At 38.2% G+C, this 20,787-nt stretch overlaps 1 protein-coding gene across 3 annotated transcripts in view; it reads right to left on the bottom strand.

The window, feature by feature from the left end:
- Positions 1 to 20,787, bottom strand: part of APOO (apolipoprotein O) — an 85,938-nt gene that overhangs the window by 26,713 nt on the left and 38,438 nt on the right. For 2 of the 3 annotated variants that reach the window (XM_072615266.1, XM_072615265.1), the window contains exons 3-7: positions 13,850 to 14,004; positions 13,578 to 13,697; positions 9,342 to 9,396; positions 3,587 to 3,682; positions 2,063 to 2,154 (exon numbers count right to left, since the gene is read on the bottom strand). In XM_072615266.1, the coding sequence (XP_072471367.1) occupies positions 2,063 to 2,154; positions 3,587 to 3,682; positions 9,342 to 9,396; positions 13,578 to 13,697; positions 13,850 to 13,993 (507 nt within the window). In that variant the 5' untranslated portion in view covers positions 13,994 to 14,004. The remainder of the gene's footprint in view (positions 1 to 2,062; positions 2,155 to 3,586; positions 3,683 to 9,341; positions 9,397 to 13,577; positions 13,698 to 13,849; positions 14,005 to 20,787) is intronic. The other variant, XM_072615267.1, reaches the window with a different exon arrangement.

Raw genomic sequence — 20,787 nt, 5'->3', positions numbered from 1 at the left:
ACTGTTGTCAACTGTGTGTTGGCTCAACTTTCCCTCCAAATCTGCAGCAAACTGTTCACACTCAGAGAAGAGCTCTAATTTGTTGACATTAATTCTTCTGGTAGTTGTTTTGCCTTGGGGGTGGAGCTTTTGACGAATGCGAATATTTAGCTTGGAAAGGATAAGTCTATGATCAGTCCAGCACTCTGCACCACACACTGCCTTTGCCACTCTCACATCTTTTCTGTCTCTTCTCCTTACAATCACACCGTCTGTTAGATGCCAGTGTTTGCTGTGAGGGCGCATCCATGAAGTTTTATTGCATTTAGGTAAATGGAAGACTGTTGGCGATGAGAAGGTCATGTGATGCACAAGTCTTCAGCAGTAAAGGGTCATTGCTATTGCTGTTTCCAACTCCATTCCTCCCTAGGACTCCCTGCCAATGCCTGGTAGTCTGAGCCTACTCTAGCATTAACATCACCCAGAATTATAAGCTTGTCTTCTTTTGGCACATTGATGACAAGGGTCTCTAGGTCTTCATAAAATTTTTCTTTGACCTCATCAGGGGTTTGTCATGGTGGGAGCATAGGCATTGATGATGGTGACACAGCGTTTTCCTGTGAGTGGCAATCACACTGTCATGAGCCTGTCATTCACTCCTTTTGGCAGGCATACCGGCTTGCTAATTAGATTTGTTTTGATTGCAAAACCCATGCCAGCTTCACGGCACTCCCCTTCACTGCACCCACTCCAGAAAAAGGTGTATCCATCTCCAACTTCAGTAAGCAGGCCTTCATTTGCAAACCTTGTTTCACTCAGGGCTGCAATTTGGATGCGATACCTGTCGAGTTCTCTTGCAACAAGAGCAGTTCTTCTTTCAGATCTACTGGATTTTGTATTGTCTATTAGTGTGCACACGTTTGATGTGCAGATGGAGAGTGGAATCATCTTTGCAGATGGTTTCGTACATTTTTTTGTGTTTCAGCCACATGGTGGGATTCCCCGCCTGCCGCGGTAATCAGGCCAGGGTTAGGTAAGCAGATCGTGTTTAGGGCACCTTTTCTAGACCCCTTCCTCACACCAGGAGGTGAGCAGTGAGATCCTTAAAAGGCTGCTCAGACATCCAGGGAGCTGCCAAGTCCCACTGCTGCTTCCAGTTAGAAATGACCCTATGGCCTGGGCCACCTGTGTGCAGGGTTGTGACTACAGCTCCCAGTGTATCCGCACCTGCTGCTTCATCACTTGCCTGTCACCCCAGGACTTTGAGGCATAATAGTGAAATGGCATGGGTGATGTCTTTTGATTCGTGTGTAAATTGGATTTAAGTGCGGTAGAGTTGCACGAAATCGTCAGCCTCACTCCTCCAGAGTCATCATAATCCAGGGGCAGGACAGAGCCAAGACAACTGGTGATGGCTCAGGATGCAGTGGATGACCTTGGTGTCTTCGGTGTCTAACCAAGCTCTAAGCGCTTCACATCACCTGCTTCATTTGCCTTTATGGCCGTTGGAACAAATTGTTCTCATCTGCCCATTCCACCAAATGAAGTCTTCACATGCTTGGGGTAGACACCCCTCTAACTCACCAATGGGTTTGAGAACCCCTGGTTACCCTCAATGTGGCTTGGCCGGTCTGCCAAAATGGTTTACCGGGGGGTGGCCGCTGATGCTGCAGCTTCTTGGAGCCACAGGTGAGAGTTAGGTGGAACAGGTGGACACCAAAGGTGAAAGAGCCCTGAAAAGGGCTCAGCAGCCATCACACCAAAGGTACTGGTATTGGTCCTCCCTGAACACACCCTACACATAAAAATATCCTGCACATCAATGCATCATAAAAACATAACTCCATCCTTTGTATAATAATTGAGATATTTTTGTATTACGTTATAAATTAAGCAGAAGGCAGAAAAAGCAGGATTTTAAATGTATTCCAGATAATGCAAAAAATCCCCCCACAAAAACAAGACCTTTTTCAAGTTCAATGTGAAAACTGCTGGAGATGATGAGAAATCAATTATTATAACTATAAAAAATATTCTGTGAATAAAAACCAAAGATTGTTCTGGCTTGATAAGTGTAACTGACCTGTGCAAACTGAAAAGCCTCTTGTGGATAATAGACAGATGCAGTAATGCTCATGAAACCAACTGGATACATGAGCTTCTTTAATTTTGAACCTGTTAAAAGAAAGTCCCCCACACTGTTAGTGAATTTTATTACTCTTATCACCTAATTTATGATGCATAAACATTTAATACAATATAACTTAATATAGTAATATTTAATATTCACAGGTCACAATGGATTTGAATCCTGATTCCACTATTTGTGGTCTGTACAATTTTGTAAAAATACATCTCTTAGGGCCTTAGTTTCCTCATTTGTAAAATAGGAAGGAAAAGTAAATGATTTCTAAGTTCTCTTTAAGCTCTGAACTCTAGGACACTGATAAAAACCAGAAGTAAAATTATGTTCACTGGCTGATGATACTTCTTTTCTAACATCAGGCTCTAAGGTGCACAGAAAAGTTATTTCTAAGCTTTAGATTTTTCTTTAAAAAAAAATGAAAAGAGAGATTCCTTACTCATGTTATTTCCCTGTGAAAATGGGCCTCAACTTCCTCATCTGCAAAATGGGGATGGACTAAATAATTACTGAGGTCACTTCTTGCTCAAAATTTTATGAACAAAAACCTCACATTTGTGTGGCAGTTTAGGGTTTTTAATCACTTTTTTCACAATAACCCTATAAAGTAAAGTGACTTGCCCAAAGTCATGCATTTTCTAAATGATGGCGTCTTTGCATAAGACGATACATAGTTTCTAACAGAGAATATGACTCGCTAGCCTAACACTAGAAAAACTCTGCAAATGAGCATTTCTCTAGAAGTAGCAAGATTAACTTATATAAGCATTTTAAGAGTATCTTTCAACTGAATTTCTTTATGACAGCTGTGATAAATGCCCGATAACTCCAACGAATAGGTAGTTTTACATTTAAACGGATATATCGAAAAATATTCCAGTTTTTCAAGTACCTAAAGTTTGTCACAATATATAATTTTACATTTAACGTCATATAAACTTTATAGAAGATTAGAAAGTGAAAATTACATCATAGGATAGTACTGAAGTCACTTTTCTAATGATTATAACCTTAACAGTAAAAAGAATAGAAAGTTTATTATGCAGAGGTGAAACAGCTTTGGGTAACAAAAGTTAAATTCCATCCTTTACAGAAAAAGACTCTCTTTCAACTGAGCGTGTCTAAAATGTGATCAATTTCCTTTTTTACAAGTAGGATCTGGACCAACATTATAACTTATAACTGGACATTATAAAACAACATCATAACTGGACAACTTTATAACCTAAATAATTCCGTAAAATCAAATTTAGTGGAAAGAAAGAAAAGTACAAATTCATTACATATTAACAATTCTACTGCTTAGCACTGTGAATGTTTAAGAATGCCACTTCTTATGATGGCCAGAGTTGTGTACAATTCAGGGCTGAATTATATATGCCTTAGCTAAATATTCATGTATCTTAAAAGTAATTAATAATTCATTATTGATTACACATGATTCCATTTGAAAATAGCACCTACCTTTAGCAAAAATGTATCCCAAAATTCCAGAAAAACCAATTACACCAAGTCTTGGAAAAAATCCTGGGGGTGGATTTTGAAAAAGTTCACAGCTGGCTACAATGAAATCAGATCAGAGAATGTTTACGTGAAGTGCTTTTCCAAAGGACTGCTGCCATACTTTTGATAACTAATTTCTACATTACTGTTACTGAATAACAGTTTTCAAGTCATGTGTTTTTTTGTTCGTTTCTGCTAATCTGTCTACAGCAGACATAGAAATATAAATTTGTACTGACATCACATAATTGGAAGGCCCCTTTCTCTAATACTCCGAGATGGTTTATTATAAGAAATAAAACTGTCAGATCTCACGTGTGTTTTGCTACTTAATACTGAGAAAAGATTCTCAAAGGAAGCAGTAAAGGGCTGGAGGCAGAATTTTACCATGTACCAGAAAAAGAGAACATTATGAACAAAACTAATAACGATACAGGATTTTCTTTCGTTTTTTTCCTAATGGTTTATTTATTCTTCCCTCAAATTTATTAACTTACTTGTTTTCAGTTTCCAACAATCACTTCCATAAGTTCCAAATTTCCTCCCCCTTCTTCCCCCTCCCCAAGATGGCACACAATCTTATATGGGCTCTACACATACATTCCGATTAGACACATTTTCACATAAGTCACGTTGCACAGAAGAGTTAAAACAAATGGGAGAAACCATGAGAAACACAAAAGAAAACCAAACGTAACAAAGGAGAAAACAGCCTGCTTCATTCTGCTTTCTGATTCCACAGTCCTTTCTCTGGATGTGGGTGGCATTTTGCCTCGAGAGTCTTGCACTGCTGTGAAGGGCTAAGTCTGTCGGAAACAGTCCTCACACGCTGTGGCTGTTACTATGTATCATGTATCATGATACTATGTATCATGTTCTCCCGGCTCTTCTCACTTCAGTCAGCATCAGTTCACAGAAGTCTTTCCAGGTTTTTCTGAAGTCTGGCTATTCGTCATTTCTTATACTTTTGCAGCTATCTTCTATGACACCAGTAGAATCTTTTCCCGGAAATAGAGGAAGAACTTAAGACTCTTGCTGATAGCACTATCAATATCAGCTAATTTATATGCATTTCCATTGCTACACATTATAGCAGGCTGAAGTCATCTTTCTGTCTGATACAGGTGAAGGGAGTATGGATTCAGCATCAGAAGAGGGAAGGGTCACACAATTCTCAAGCACTTAGCCTGTGCAGTGAGACTCCAAGCTATCCCAGACAGCACATCTGTCTACTTGAATAATTACATTCATACAAGTTTTAATCTAGCTTGAACATTAACGTTAATCTAGAGACGACCACACCAAGGTTGGGAATAGCATCATCTTCTTGTGATCTACTGGAATGTTAATGTATTTTTAATGGAATGGGAAGATCTTTCCCATACATTAATAGGCCTATGTGATGCCTGTGGTGGGAGGAGCCTGCTGAACAGGTGGGGCAAAAAGAGGCCAAGGGGGAGCCAGGCTGGGCAGAAGTTGGTCAGAGCAGTCAGAGCTGGGAAGGACAGAGGAAGCAGCGAGCTGGCTGTGAGGGAGAGAAGGGCATTTGGCTCAGGAAAGCGTGTTTGTGGGAAGGCCTGATAAAGTGTATAGACTTCTTGGTTACTGGGATGGGGTTGGTTTTCTGGTGCTGAATAAATGTTTTTCTTCTGCCTTCTATGTGGAGAGTCTGTGCATATCCATAGTCACTGTACATGCTATGAATACTGCCTTGGCCATACAGTCGCTCATACTTGCTGGTCAAGAAACTGAGTTGTCATTTCTTTCTGATCAAACTTAGAGAAAATTTATGTTCTAAGTAAGAATTTCTCAACTTTACAAATTTATGATACTGGGGGAATGCTTGTATTCCCATTCATATCCCCTTTCTAGTATGAAGGTCCACTTGGCTTCCGATTATGGAATCAGAGACAAGGAGATAGATGACAGAAAGAAAGTCTTGCACATTCAATAGCTCTCTAACGTCTCTTGAATAGAAGCCTAAATTCCTATGTTTGGCATCTGTGTCTGGCCCTGTACTGTTTAATATTTTTATCAATGACACAGCTAAAGTAATGTCTGACATGTGCATCCAAAGCTAGGAAATAATAATACATGGGTCGAGAAGGTTCAAAAAGATCATGAAAGTTTCCTATAATGGGCTAAATCTAATAAGATGATGAAAAATAAAATATCTTGCACTTAGGTTTCAAAAGCACACAACAGAGGAAACATGACTAGAGAGTAATCCATTTGGAAAAGATCTAGGAGCTTTAGCAGACTGCAAGCTCATGAGACAACAGTGAAATGTGGCAGTCAAAAAAACTAATGCAATCTTAGGTTGCCCTGAGGTAGTGTCCAGAAGTGGAGAGGTGATAAATTCCACTGTACACTGTAGTGATCAGACCACTTTTGAAGATCCTACATACAGTTGTGGTCACATTTTAGGAAGGGCACTGAAGGTAGTCAATCAATAAGCATTTATTAAGCACTTACTATGTTCCAGAAATTGTGCTAAGTGCCAGGACTACAAAGAAAGACAAAATCAGATCTTGTCCTCAAGGACAACTTAATGTTCCTTAATCCCTTCTATTCTATATGCTCTAATTACATTCTAATGGGGTAAACAAGATGCAAACAGACAAGGTACATACAAGATATACACCAGGTAGATGGAAGGCAATCTCAGGGAGGAGAGCACTAGCAGCTAGAGGGACTTGGAAAAGCCTCCTGGAGGAAGTGGGACTTATACTGAATTCTGAATGAAGTCAGATAGGTTAGGGGAAGAAGCATCCCAAGCACGGCACACAGTCAGTACAAAGGCACAGAGATGAAAGATGGAGTGTTGTAGCTGAAGAACCTGCAGGGAGGCTAGTGTGGGTCAGGTTACAAAGAGGTTTGAATGCCAAACAGAGGAACTGACCTTGGCAGCTGAGGACAGGATGGATTAAAGGAGGCAGAGACTTGGAGAATGCCAACAAGGACAGAAAAGAGTCAGGTTTATGTCAGATGTGGACCAATTGAAGACACTGGGAATGTTCCAGCCTAGCAAAGAGAAGACTTAGGGCAGCCAGCTATCTTCAGATATCTGAAAGCCTTTCATGGGAAAGAGTAATTATACGTATTCTGCTCGGCACCAGAGGGCAGAACTAGGAGTATGGTGTGGAGGCAAACTTCAGCAGAGAAGTGAGAAAGAGTTTCCTAACAACTGAAGCTGTCCAAAAACAAGAAGGACTTTTCATTTATTTGTGTTCTCATCATGTGTTCTTTGAGACCTTATTCAAGGTCCAAACTCAGGGCATCTGAGCACAGCTTCCTTTCAGGGCTGTTTTCACTCACATTACTGATGTCTGTATACACATTACTCTCCTGGTTCTGGTTTCTTCATTGTGAATCAGTTCATACAAATCTTCTCATATTCCCTGAATTCCTCCCATACATCATTTCTTGGGACACAACAGTATTACATATGCTCATGTGCAAAAATTCATATCCAACAATTCCCTGAACGATGGTCCTCCATGTAAAAACCCTCATTATTGTTTCTCTGGTTCTCCTTCTCCTAGGTCTGGAGCTAGAGAGTGTGATGATGCTAACTTTCAGTACTACACTTAAAGGCTTCAGTTTAACTAAGGAGCTTATGTAAGGAGGGTTGTTTCCTCTCTGACCTTCCATTTATTTCACCTTTTACTTGTTTTTTAATGTCCAACTTTTATGTGTGGAAGTGGTTGAAGAGGAAGCTTTTGATTCAGGACTACTTGGGTTTAAGTGATTCATGACCTTGAGTAAATCACTTAACATCCGAGTGCTTTGGGAAACTCTCTGAAATTGTAAATTACAGAAAAGTTGTCAATCTGTACTGGTAGCGGGCACACCATTATAGTCACAGGTCACATGTGGGAAGTGAGGCAGGGAGGGAGACAGACATCGCTGCCAACCAGATTCTGGGCCACTTACCATTTTCTTTCACTTTCATTTTCCAACACTATAATGCTTATTGTAATGTTATTCTAGCAGAGTGGATATGTGTGGAGTGAGCTGTTCAAGATATTGAAAGAGCTGAAAAATCACAATCAAGGAGGACAGTATATTCATCTTAGATGAGCCATGAAGCGCAGTTGTGGCCAGCAAAGAGCCAAGGTAGCAAAAAGACAGATTAACACATAACAACTAGGAGTGAGGGAAACCCCAACAGCCAAAAGTGGCTGGCATGTATGGTGGCTGCAACCAGAAAACACCACCATGCTCTGCCTATAAACACTTTGTTTTTCAGTCACACACACACAAAGATGAAAAATCACTCCTGGCAAAAAGTGTTAACAATGTGAGTACCTGCTTTAACTGATGTTTCCAACTATGTATATACACTCCGGTCCCTTGGCATGACTCCATCTGCTACATTTCCCCTGCATCCTCCAATCTCTGGGCTTTTTCTCCCACTTTTGCCTATATCTGGAATGACTTCCCTCCCATGCTACCTGAACTTTTATCTTTTTTAGTAAAGATGTGCAATGTACTACTCAGTTTTTAAAATCCAATGCAAATTCCACCTCTTCCACAAAGTTTTGCTTGTTTTTTCTTGGCTAATAACAACTTTCTCCCTTGGAGTTAAGATTATTAGCAAAGAAAAGTTTATCTCTATAATGCACTTACCACATACTATTGTGTATCATAGATTTATAGCATTATAAGTTCCAAGAAGGAATGGACAATGTCTTATGTAAATTTTTTATCTTTGGGTGCCCACCACAGTGCTCTCCATATAGTAGGTGTTCAATACATGACTGTCACACGTAAAGAGAGCAGAACTAGTTTTTATTAATCAACAAGCATCTATTAAATGCCCATTATGGGCTATGCACTGAATTAGATGCTGAGGATGCAACATGTACACATAAACACAAAATATAATGAATGAAGTAATTTTGGGATTGAGGAAAGGAGAATCAGCTGGGGAGGAAGTGGAGGGAGAGATCAAGAAAGAAAATAGTATTTAAGCCATGCCTTAAAGGAAGCTGGGGATTATGAGAGGAAGAGGTTTGCAGAAGTACATTCCACATGTTATAATCTGTACAAACACATGCAGACAGGAAATAGGGCATCATGTATGAGGAAGAAGAAGGCCAGTTTGACTTCAATGCATGGTGTGTAAAGGGAAGTAATAGGAAATACGGCTGTCAAGGCAAATTAGAGCTACATTGTGAAGGGTTTCAAATGCCAAAGCAAAGAATTTGTGTGCAACTCATCAATGACATGATCTGACGTGTTTTAAGAATGTCACTTTGGCAACACTGAATAATGACAAGGAGAGACCTATGGCAAAGGACTAATCAGGAAGCTACTGCAATAATCCAGGCAAGAAGTGATGACAGTTTAAACTAAGGGACTGGTCCTGCAAATGGAAAGAAAGAGACAAGCAAGACACATTGTGTATGTAAAATTGACAACATGGGCACCTGATTTAATATTGGGGGTAAAGGAGTAAAGAGTCAAGTCGGGGTAACTGAAGAACAACAGTGCCCTCCACAGCAGAGATATGTTTAATCCTATTTGAATCAGAGCTGGAAGGGTCTCTTGACATCGACCCCTCTCATCCTACAAAGAGGAAACTCAAGTCCAGAGAACATTAAGTAACTTGGCCACACAATTTTATCTCTCCAGCTAATCAGATATAATGTAAAAGTGTTTTATATAAATTCTCGTGATTTTGAGTGATTTTAATTATAAATCAACTCACCTACTCCTTGTTGAATAGCAGCATCTATTGTGGGTTTAGTTTTGTCATAAGCAACCTGAATAGGAGAAAAAAAAGACAATGAACTACTAAACTACTAACTGACTACTAGAGTAAGAGAAAAATATGCATCTAAACAGAATCAAACTCACATTCTGCAGTTCATTTTTTGCTCAAACCTTTTACAATAAGGCTCTAGTGTTGCTGTTGGAAAAAAGAACAAGAAAACAAGCCAAACCAATTGCTTTCAACGGCACAATCCTCTCAGTGTTCTACATAAAATTAAGAAAAGTTGCAGCCTAAATAAGATTATTTTGATACTCAAAACCAATTTAATGTACATGATAAGTGGTAATCATTTGCCCACCTGATCAAGTCAATTTCTTGTATAAAAGGAATAGTATTAATCTGATCGAAAGACATGCATGTTGCAGCTCACTTTTGTAAAAAGGGTTATCTGCAGATGAGCTGCTCTTTCTTCTGATGGGAAAAATTATTCTCTCCCAGTTTGAAAAACAACTTAGTGCTACTCAAAATTAAATTAAGCCAGCCTACTTTTTTATGATGAGATATTACTAATGGATTACCAAACACAAAGCAATGAGCCAATAAGAAAGTATTTTTAAAAACCCCTCTCACTTGATTTATTGCAATAACCTCCCAATCACTCTTCTGCCTCATCTCCTCTCACTCTAATGCATCCTCCACAAAGCAGCCACAGCACTTCTATGATCTTCTTCTACTCAAGAAACTTCCTATTGCCTTACGTACAAATATGAACTTACTTTTGGTATTTCAATAGTACAATGCTATAATAAAATGCTATGCCTTTTTCATAAAAAAAAAAAACTGTCCTATAACAACTTTTTTCTAAGTTTATTGATGTTTCCTTCCTTCCCATCACTGTCACTCTCCTATAACTACCCCTTTTCCCATAAGGAACTTCTTGTAATAAATAACTACTCAAACCGATTTCTGACAGTGTACACCTCATTCCATGACTACAGCTGAATACTCTTCTGATAAGAACACACTTCACCACCAGCTTCAGCGGATTGTAGCCTGAAGTCATAATGTGACACTGAATTAGTCACAGTCTAATGGCTTCTGACACATCACTGTGGTCATCCTGTGAATTGTTTTGCTTCAGCTAACTTGATTCTTCATCAATTCTCATGCCTTCCTAAATTTTTCTAGATTATTCATATTTATCATTCCTTGTTGTGACTATCCCATAATATTCATATACCATAATCAGCCATTCTCCCAACTGATGGACATCCATTTTCTTCCTAGATTTTTTCTACCATAAAATACTTCTATTAAATTTTATTTATTATTGAACCTTTGTTTCTGTCACTGATCTCCCTGAGGTATATAACAGTATCAAATTTGAGTCAAAGATTAAGTAAATTGACTTTTTTTACATAATTCCAAATTGTCTTCCAGAATAGTTGGACCAGATCATAGTTCAATTCTAGTTGGATCAATTCACAGTTCCATCAAAAGTATACCTGTTCTCCCACAACGTCCAAATGTTTATTGTTTTTACTTTCTACCATCTTTGTCCTAAAGTAAAATTTAAAAGGCATACAGAAGGCAACAGAATGAGCTGACATTTGCTTTTCACATATTTGGAAGGAGAGGATGGAGCATCATATGTATGTAAGTATGTGTATACGTGTGTGTATATATGTTTATGTATGTATGTGTATGCATATATGTGTGTATAAACATATATGTGGATAAGTGTATATACTAAAGTACAATAACAGGTCCTTAAGGACCAATATCCCAAGCAATACTGAGGATCATGGTCCTTCCTCCTCTGACTCGGATGGTGCTATCCTTGCACTTTCTGAGCCATATATATCACAGCACATTAGGGGATGTTTAAGCTTAAAAAGTATCCCCCAAATTGGACTTGGCTTTCACATAACACACACTGTAGGCTACACATTTCTTGTGGTAGCTACTTAAGCAACAAGCTTAGACAATTAGTCATGCTTTGAACTTTTAAAACAAAACAAACCTCAGAATGATCTCAGACAATGCAATATGGTGCTTTCCCTACCATGTGAAAGACTTTCCTCTCAAACACAAAAAGTTTAATAATCTGTTAAATGCAAATTTTAAAATATGTATGTACCCCCACTTAAAAATATGAATGTTTTCTAAGCCAAAGTAACCCCTGAAAAACCGGTGAAAGTCGACAGCAGAGAGGACTTAACATTTTTTTTCTCCCTAATGACCAAGCCCAATGAACATTAGTCTTGGTTTTTTTCTAGTGTATTTTAGAAATTACAATTCCGGCAGTCCCTAACTTACAGATAGGCTGTGTTTCAAAAACTCATTTTTAAGTTAGTTGCTTGGAAGTTGGAACACATCATGCCACAAATATAACGTACAAATGAGGATTAAGTAATTGGGCTAGCTCACAAAAGTTATTTAGCCAAAAATATAAGCAAATCACATTGTACATTTGTAATAAAAAAACAGAAAGCACTGATTACAAAATTGAAAAAATAAAGATAAAACTAATTAAGACAGGCATAGCAGGTTTCCTTCTACCCAGGTGATAAAGAGTTGGCTTAGTTGGAAGAGTACATCCACTGCCTACCTGTTGTGGTTGCTTCCTGTACAGAAATAACCTGCAGCCTCAATAGTGAGCGACAGTTTCCCAACCCGAGCAACAGTTGCTTCTTCATGAAAAGAGAATTACCTCCCCAAATCGTGGTCGTGGCCCACTGCCAGAAGACAAAAATAAATCTCCCAAACTAGCCAAAGTGATTCTGTGCTACCAGCAAGAACAAATCTATTCAATGACTAGACAACATTGTCTAATGACCACTCATATGTATACAGCATTTGGTTTCTCATAACTTGGAGTGTCTTTTCCAAAAATACTAAGTAGAAAGCACTTGTGGTATTAACAATTTATTTGAACAAGTTCCAAATGGGCACCTGATTTAATTATAAAGAGCGGCATAAACAAATTAGAAGAAAAGGAAAGAAATTACTTGTCAGATCTATGGGTAGAGGAAGAATTCAGGACCAAACAAGATATAGAGAGAGGTTCTTGAGACATAAAATAAATAATTTTGATTATACAAAATTAATTTTGTTTTCAAAAGCAAAGCTAATGTAGCCAAATTCAGAAGAGAAGAACAAATCTCTCTGGAGCAATTTTCTCTGGTAAAGATCTGATTTCTAATATATACATCTACGTATGTGTAGATATATATATGAAGTAAGACCTTTATGAGAATAAGAGCCATTCTCTAATTGATAAATGCTCAAAGGATATGAATAGGCAGTCTTCAGAGAAAGATGTCAAAGCTATTAATGGGCATATAAAAATTTTTCTAAATCACTAATAATTAAAGACATACAAGTTAAAACAACCCCAAGGTATCACTTCACACCCATCAGATGGGTTAAACTGACAAAAAAAAAAAAGAGAAAAGGAAAATGACAGATGTTGGAGAGGTTGTGGGAAAATAAGTTTTTTAATGAACTGTTGGTGGCACTGTGAATAAATCAAACCACTCTGCAAAGCAATTTAGAATTATGCTCCCAAATCTACTAAAGTGTCATACCCTTTTTGGCCAAGTGATACTATGTCTAGGCCTATACCCCAAAGAAATTAAAGGAAGAGGAAAAAAGGATCTATATGTACAAAAATATCTAGAGTAGCTCTTTCCATGGTGGCAAAGAACCAGAAACTGAGGGAGTAGACCAACAACTGGGGGATGACTGAACAGCTATAGTATATACGTGTGATGGAATAATTATCGTACTCTAAGAAAGAATTAATGGGGGTGGCTTCAGAAGAGCCTGGGAAGAACTGGATGAAATGATGTCAAATGAGCAGAAGCAGAAGCAGGGCAACAATGTATACAGTAACAACAATACTGCAAAGACAAACAACCTCGAAAGATTTCGAAACTCTGACTCGACAACTCAGTAACTAACTCCATTTACAAAGGACTCATGATGAGAAAGACGGCATACACCTCCAGCAGAGAAGTGGCAGACTCCCAGTGTACATTTGGAAATGGCTAATCCAGAAACTGATTTTGCTTGACTATAAACATTTGCAATAGGTTTTGTTATTCTGCCTTTCACAATGCAGAAGTGGAAGTGAGAGAGAGAGAATTCAGAGCTGAAAATAAAAAGGAATTTAAAAAATGTATTTGAACCATTATCTACTTCAATTCATTTAGAAAAGTGCTATACCTGAAGCCAATGTGTATATGGTTCAGCATACTTTCTAAGCTGTGAGATGCCTTCCTCCAGGGGGCTTCTCGGCTCCTCCACATATTTGGACTCAAAGTTTGGAATTGAGTAGAGTGAAAGCTGTAAGTATAAAAGAAAATTAGATAAAGTTAAGAGACAACTCTTTATTAAAAATTTCTACAATTACATCATAAATTCTCTATCAAAGTTACAGATTTATCTCTATTCATAAAGCATATAAACTTTCAGTTAAAAATACAGCAAAAAATTACCATATCATTGCTTTTCTTTGCAGACCTCTTCCTTCCTACAGAGCATTCATTGTCTGAGCCACTTAATTCAATGATGAAAAGAGCGCTGGATCTGTAGTCATGGGACTTCATCTCAGATCCAAACACGGCCACTTGCCCTGTCATAATCTCTACATCTGTAAATGGGGAATTGTAACACTTGCATTATACCTATCTCTTAGGATTATAGCCAAGTGCTTTTGTAAATCTTAAAAAAGCTATGTTAATAAGTTAATATTAATTTTTAGCTGAAATGAACCTGGTTTTTTAAATAAATTAACATATAAAATAACTACATCTCTGTAGCGCTCTGCAATAATTAACAGTAAGTGGAAATATTTAAAATAACTACTATGCGAAGCATACACATTAATTTTCATTATGAAAAATGAGATTATCCATGAAAATCTCAATCAAATATCTTCCTTAGGAGGGGGACACTAACCCTGAAAACAAACTAGAGGGTATTTTCTAGAAGTTTCTAAGACTCCTTGGAGGCCAAGTATAATATTTCATTATTTGGGATTTCATTCCTGCCACACCTTATCTAGATACATCAGATTTGGGGGAAGGGTAATAACAGCAGTAGCCAGGAAGGGGTCCGACACCCAACTGAAGATCTGGAGCAAGGGCCTTGGCAGAAGGTCAGCTCTCTACTTCAGTTTTAGCATATGCTTGTTTAAAAAGACATACTCATTAGTTCCTTCAGACCCTGAGGAATGTGACTCACAGACTTCTCACTTCTTTTGCCAAAGTAAACTAGTGGTTGAACCTATTGAAAGAGACATTCCACACCAGATTCCCATGTCTCAGCCTTCATTTCACAAATCGTTAAAAACATATCCTTCACATAGAAAGTACTTCAGCAGAAATCAGAATCATAGGAAGGATCCCAGAGAAAGCTTGGCTTAATGAAACTGGAAAAACTACTCTTAAGGTTTTCAAAAAGAGGAAAAATTATATTTTTATTTGTTTTTTTTTAAATTAAAAATCTTTTAAAACAATAGGAGTGTTAATCTGTTAAAAATTCAAGTAAACAAATATCAAGTCCCTGCTATGTGCCAGGACTAAGTAAATCCATGTAGATTTCTGATCTAATCAATATCTATCCAATCAATTGTAACCTTTTCACACTGTGCAATTATGAAGGATCCACCTTAAGTGCTAGGTCCGCTTATATTTTGGGGGTGCCTTTGACTGGCTCACCTCCTTCTCCAGGCACACATTTCCTTGAGGATAATAATTCACTTTGCTTCTTGAATGTAGGCCTTTGTTGGAAACGTTATAGCCTACTTTTGCCTTTTTGTTAGATCTCTCCCGCGATCTCTGTGTCACCCGCCACTGTGGTCCCTTAGAGATGTGATGTTCACAAGATCTTTAACCAAACAACACTACAGGAAGAGCGAAATGAACCACATTAGAGGGAGTTGTTTTTGTAATTTTTTTTTAAAGCTGACTTGTGTATTGAGGAGCAGGTTTGGATGGCTGGAGGTGAAAACTGCTCTCTTCCTGCTCAGTTCTGGGCCCAATTCATGGTCCTTCTGAAGTGACTGTCTCTGACATATGAGTTGATATATTACTTCAGTAGACTTGACATCCAACCGACACCATCTAGATATTCCACTCATTTTCATTCAGTGTCTGGATCAATAAATAGGCTCCTTGCTTTTCAGTAATAATGGATTTCACTGAAGAGGCTCTCTATAATATTCAAAGGCTTGATGTAATCAGCACAATATCAGCTGCAATCATGAACAGGTGGGGGACTTCCTTCCATCTGGACCCCATGAAGGACATCCTCCTCAATGGTGGTGAACCTTAGGCAAACCTATCACTGTTTAATCCATAGCTTATTATTAGTAATCATTAAGAGTTACCTATTTGCAAATATCAAGGACTCTTATATGGCCCAGGCATAAACATGAAGAACTCCTAGTTGGGGGAAAGAATTCAAGGCTGCATCCTGCTCTATTTAGTCAAATGTATTTTTGTATCAACAGATAAGAAAGACATTTATATCTTGTATTCACTACACCTTTCAATCAGCTGTGTGACCACAAGGATGTGGTCAGCAATGGAAAATCCTTTATCATATTTCCATCAAAGATACCTCCTTATAATACAGACTCCTCTCTTAAAGACAATGGATGTTGATGTCCTTTCAACTACCTTTTTTTAGTGTAATAATAGCATATACGATTACTCCAGTTCTTCTGATTTCTTCTTTTCCCTGAGATATATTGTAAATTGATCCCTCAAGATCCCCTGCAAGATGGCTGACTCCAGCCTAGGCTTCCCCAGTTTGTGCTAAACAAAGAAGCAAAACTTCTTTGCTTCAAAACAAAGAAAACAAAGTCTGGGAGATGGAATAAACCAAGTAAAGAGGCAGCTGGGCACTTGGCATAGTGGACAGAGAGCTAGCTGATCTGGAAGCCAGATTTGAGTTCTGCCTTTGGTTTTACGACATTGGACAAGTAAGTCATTTAACCTCTCACTTTCTAGGCAATTGTCCAAAACTATAAACTGCAGAGAAGGTGCTAATCTGCGTTGGTAGAGGTAGTTTCTTCTCCAGAAGTTCCCTACAAATGTGGCAGTTTCAAAAGTCACCGATGATGAATGTGGATTACAGAAATATTCACCAATTCATTTTATTTTACGTCCATCTTACGTCCATGCCAATTTTATCTCTAACAAATTGTCTTGGGATGATAACTCTTAGTTTAGTCTTCTACCAAGTTTCCGCAGGTTTATTTTCGTCTCCATAGTTTTTTGGTTTCTCACAGTGCTTCTATGTTCCATTTCTTCTCCATACTGTTTTACAAAATAAGTTTGTGTTCTATATTGGAGCTGCTTTTCACTGCCACGCCTTCCTGCTTGGCACAAAGACCAAGAGCTTGCTGGCCAAGGTGACTTCTGGACTCACTTGGCCTTCCTGCTGCAGTAGTTACTTTACTCTCATTAAACTTTTACAGGAAAGAGTGATAATTAAGTCACCCTCTTTGCTTTTTCCAGTTCCCATAAAAAAAAAAAAAAATCAATGACTTGTCTGATTACTTTGGGTTAAAGCTGTTTCAACTGTATGAATTAGTTTTTTCATGTTTCTTCTTTCTTCTAATTTGTTCTTGATTTTTAGCCTTTGCTATAACAAGCTTAAGATCTGATTGTAGACAGAAAGTAGATTTTAAAATTAATTTTACTTGAATAACTAGCAGTGTTTGACATGCCCACTATCCTTTCTCTTCTGGAAGAAAATGTTTGCAATACAGAGCAAAGAGATTTCTAAGGGTTCCTCAAGCTTCTGGCCTTTTTTAAACTGAAATCACTGCTACTCATCTTCATGTTGATATCCAGAGTATTTAAATATGTGATGACTTCTTCTCCCGTTACCCTCCTTCTTCTTGATCTGCACACCATCCTATGAGACCCTCCCTTATCCTATTCTCCTGTTAAATTAAGCAGACTTTTACACCCCTCTAGATGTATGTCATTCTGTTTTTAACGCAGTTCCGATTAGAGCAGGGTTCTAGCACTGCTAGCTCTCCACTGCACCAGTTCTTCCATTCATGCCTTGTCAGCATGAGTTAATTGCTCCATTTTACTCTCTCTACCCAATTTTATTCTTTAGGATCACCCTATCATACTCAACTTCAAGCCTTCTAGCTATCTATGCTCTTTCAAACTACAAGGTCTATTTTCAAAGATGATCAGGGAAAAAAGAAAAGAACCTATATGTTTTAGAATGCTGACAGCAGCTCTCCTTGTGGTGGCAAAGAACTGGAAATTGCAGGGATGCCCATCCATTGGGGAAGGGCTGAACCAGTTGTGATATGTGGTTGTGCTGGAATAATATTGAGATATAAGAAGTAATGAGCTGGTGGATTTTAGAAAAACATGGGATGACTTGTATGAAATAAGGAAGAGTGAAATGGGCAGAACCAAGAGAACACTGTACAAAGCAACAGCAAAATACTGTTTTAAGAATGTCTATTACAGACACCCCATATGAACCATTAAGGATACATGAAGAAAGATGCCATCTGCATTCAGAGAAAGAGCTGATAAATAAGAGTATGTATAAAGTAATTTACACACACACACACACACACACACACACACACACACACACACACACACACACACACACACACCCTATTTATGTCCAATGGTGGCCATCTCTAGGGCAGAGGAGGGAGGAAAGAAAAAAAAGAAAATGATAATTTTGTTGAATGTTTGAAAGGAATAGCGAGCTGTGCACAGTAGATTTGTAGTTTCATGTACAATCTCTCTTTTATTCTACTGTGTTATGGAATTGATTGTTTTATTCCATAAATCAAAAATAAAATTGAAAAAAATAGCAGATGTTTTCCCATATAAGAAGTAAACAGTTTGACCTTATTAAATCCCTTATAATTGGTCTTTCATGTTTACCTTCTTATGTTTTTCCTGATTCTTGTAGGTCAAATTTTCCATTTAGTTTTGGTCTTTTCCTCATAAATCCCTGAAAGTTCTTTAATTCATTAAATATCCATTTCCCCCATGCAGAATTACACTCAGCTTTGCTCGGGTAAGTTAAAGTTTTTTATTTAAATTTTTAAAAATGTTTTATTCATTTTGAAATTAAATTCATAAAGGAAAAAAGAATACAACAGAGCACAACATAAAAAGACTCAATATGAAACCATGAATTTCCATTTCACACTGTTTATTTTTTTAAAAACTATGTAATAAGTACTACACGTCATATTCAAAGCTACCTCACTTTTCTGTGCTTCCTTCTAAGTTTTTTTTGTTCTCTGTTATGCACTTTCTATTCTTTTCCTCCTTCCCTCCCCACCCTGCCCTGGAGAAGGCTACCATTAAACAAAAATATGTGTATACATGTGTGTATGTGTGTGTGTGTATGTATATATATATATATATATGTAAAAACACACTATACATATCTCTATTTATCAATTCTTTCTCTGGATGTGGACAGCATCTTCTTTCACAGTTTCTTTGCAGTCGATTTAAGTATTTATAATACTGAAAATGACGTAGTCATTCAAAGTTGCTCTTGGAAGAATATTGCTGTTACTAGGTACAACCCTCTGGTATATCAGTGTGATGGAATACTATAGAAGAAATGCTGTGAGAAATGATGAGCTGGTCGATTTTAGAAAACACGGAAAGACCTCTGTGAAACAACGAAGAGTGAAAAGTGCAGAACCAAGAGAATCTGCAGCAGTTCCTATACATCTTCCCAGGTCTTTCTGAAAGCATCCTGCTCATACTTCTTACAGTACATTAGTAGTCCATCACCATCATTGCCAGAACTTGTTTAGCTATTCCCTAATTGACAGCTATCCCCTCAAGTTCCAGTTTTTTGCCATAGCTGTTATTCTTGGTTGGGCTCTTTGGAACATTATATTTCCTACCCTTTGGTCTTTTAATGCAGAAGCTGCTAAATCTTGTCATCCTGACTGTGCAGCTCCACAGTAATGAAACTGTTTCTAGTTGTTCAGCTATAATGTTCCTGTGAGTTTTCATCTTGGCATCTCTTTCAGGTGGTGATCAGAGGATTTCTAAAATTTCCATTTTACCCTCCAGTTCTAAAATATCAGGAGAGTTTTCCTTAATAATTTCTTGAAGGATGGTGTCTAGACTCTTTTCTCAGTCACTACCTTTGAGGCAGTCCAATCACTTTTATATTGTCTTTCCCTTATCTCATTTCCAGGTCAGTTGTTTTTCTAATGAGATGTTTCACATTCTCTTTTATTTTTTCATTCTTCTGATTTAGTTTTATTATTTCTTGGTGTCTTATGAAGTCATTAGCCTCCACATGCCCAGTTTTAATTTTTAAGGAGTTATTTTCTTCGGTAGGTTTTCAGATCTCTTTTTCTAACTGGTTGATTTCCTTTTCAAAATTTTCTTCCATTACTCTTATTTTTTTCCCTAATTCTTCCTCAGCCTCTATTATTTGGTTTTTAAAGTCCCTCTTAAGTTCTTCTAAGACCTTTTTGGGCTTGTGGCCATTTTACATTTTTCTCTGAAGCTTTTATAAATATCTGTTTGGATTTCACCATCTTCTGAGTTTGAACCCAGATCTATTCTGTCACCATAGCAGCTCTCTATGGTTGGGTTCTTACTCTTTCATTTACTCATTTTTTAAAAGGCCTTTTTCTAAAAGGCTGTTAACCTTATGTCAGAATCAGGCTCTAGTCCCAGGTGTGGGGAATTACAGACTTCAAGTCTCACTTTTTTTGGGGTGCTGCTTTCTGAGCTCTCTTTGAGGGCCTGACCTCTCCTCTCTACCCCTAAGCCTTGACCAAACCCCCCAGCAACAGCTGTCATTTCCAACATTCTTAACTCCCTGATAGGGCTGCAAGCATCACCTCACCCCTCTTCCCTGGGAACCAAAACCAGGGATTCCACTCTCCTGTGAGTGTCACAGCCAGCAGGGTCCCAGCCCCAGTGCAACTGTATTCACCGGCATGTACTTGCTCTCCTCACCCACAGCCACAGCCTAAAACCATATCTGGTCAGCAAACCTGTGTCCTGTGTCCAGCACCAGGCAGTAGAGGGTTCTTCAGTCTTCCCATATCAGCTGAAAGACCCCCTACATTGTCAATTGAGTGAAAGTTTCTGAAGCTGAGGCTGCTGCCCACAGCTGCCCTCACGGCTTGTGGTTTGTTGATTCTGTGGTATCTGTCAGAGGTATGTGCCCCTCAATCAGGCCAGACCACCACTGCGGGAGGTCTTTCCTAATGTCTTCCCAAACTGCCTTAGGTGGACAACCACTTCAACCTGACTTTTAATAATTTTTGCCCCTCTAGAGTTCACTTTGAGGCATTACTTTAAATTATTTGTGGGGGGATTTGGAAAAGCCAGGTAATTTCCTGCCTTATTCTGCCATCTTCCCAGAATCTTCACTCACACTG

This window comes from Notamacropus eugenii, chromosome 5 (genome assembly GCF_028372415.1).
Source record: "Notamacropus eugenii isolate mMacEug1 chromosome 5, mMacEug1.pri_v2, whole genome shotgun sequence".
Taxonomy (NCBI): domain Eukaryota; kingdom Metazoa; phylum Chordata; class Mammalia; order Diprotodontia; family Macropodidae; genus Notamacropus; species Notamacropus eugenii.
This window is presented reverse-complemented; position numbering and strand designations above follow the sequence as displayed.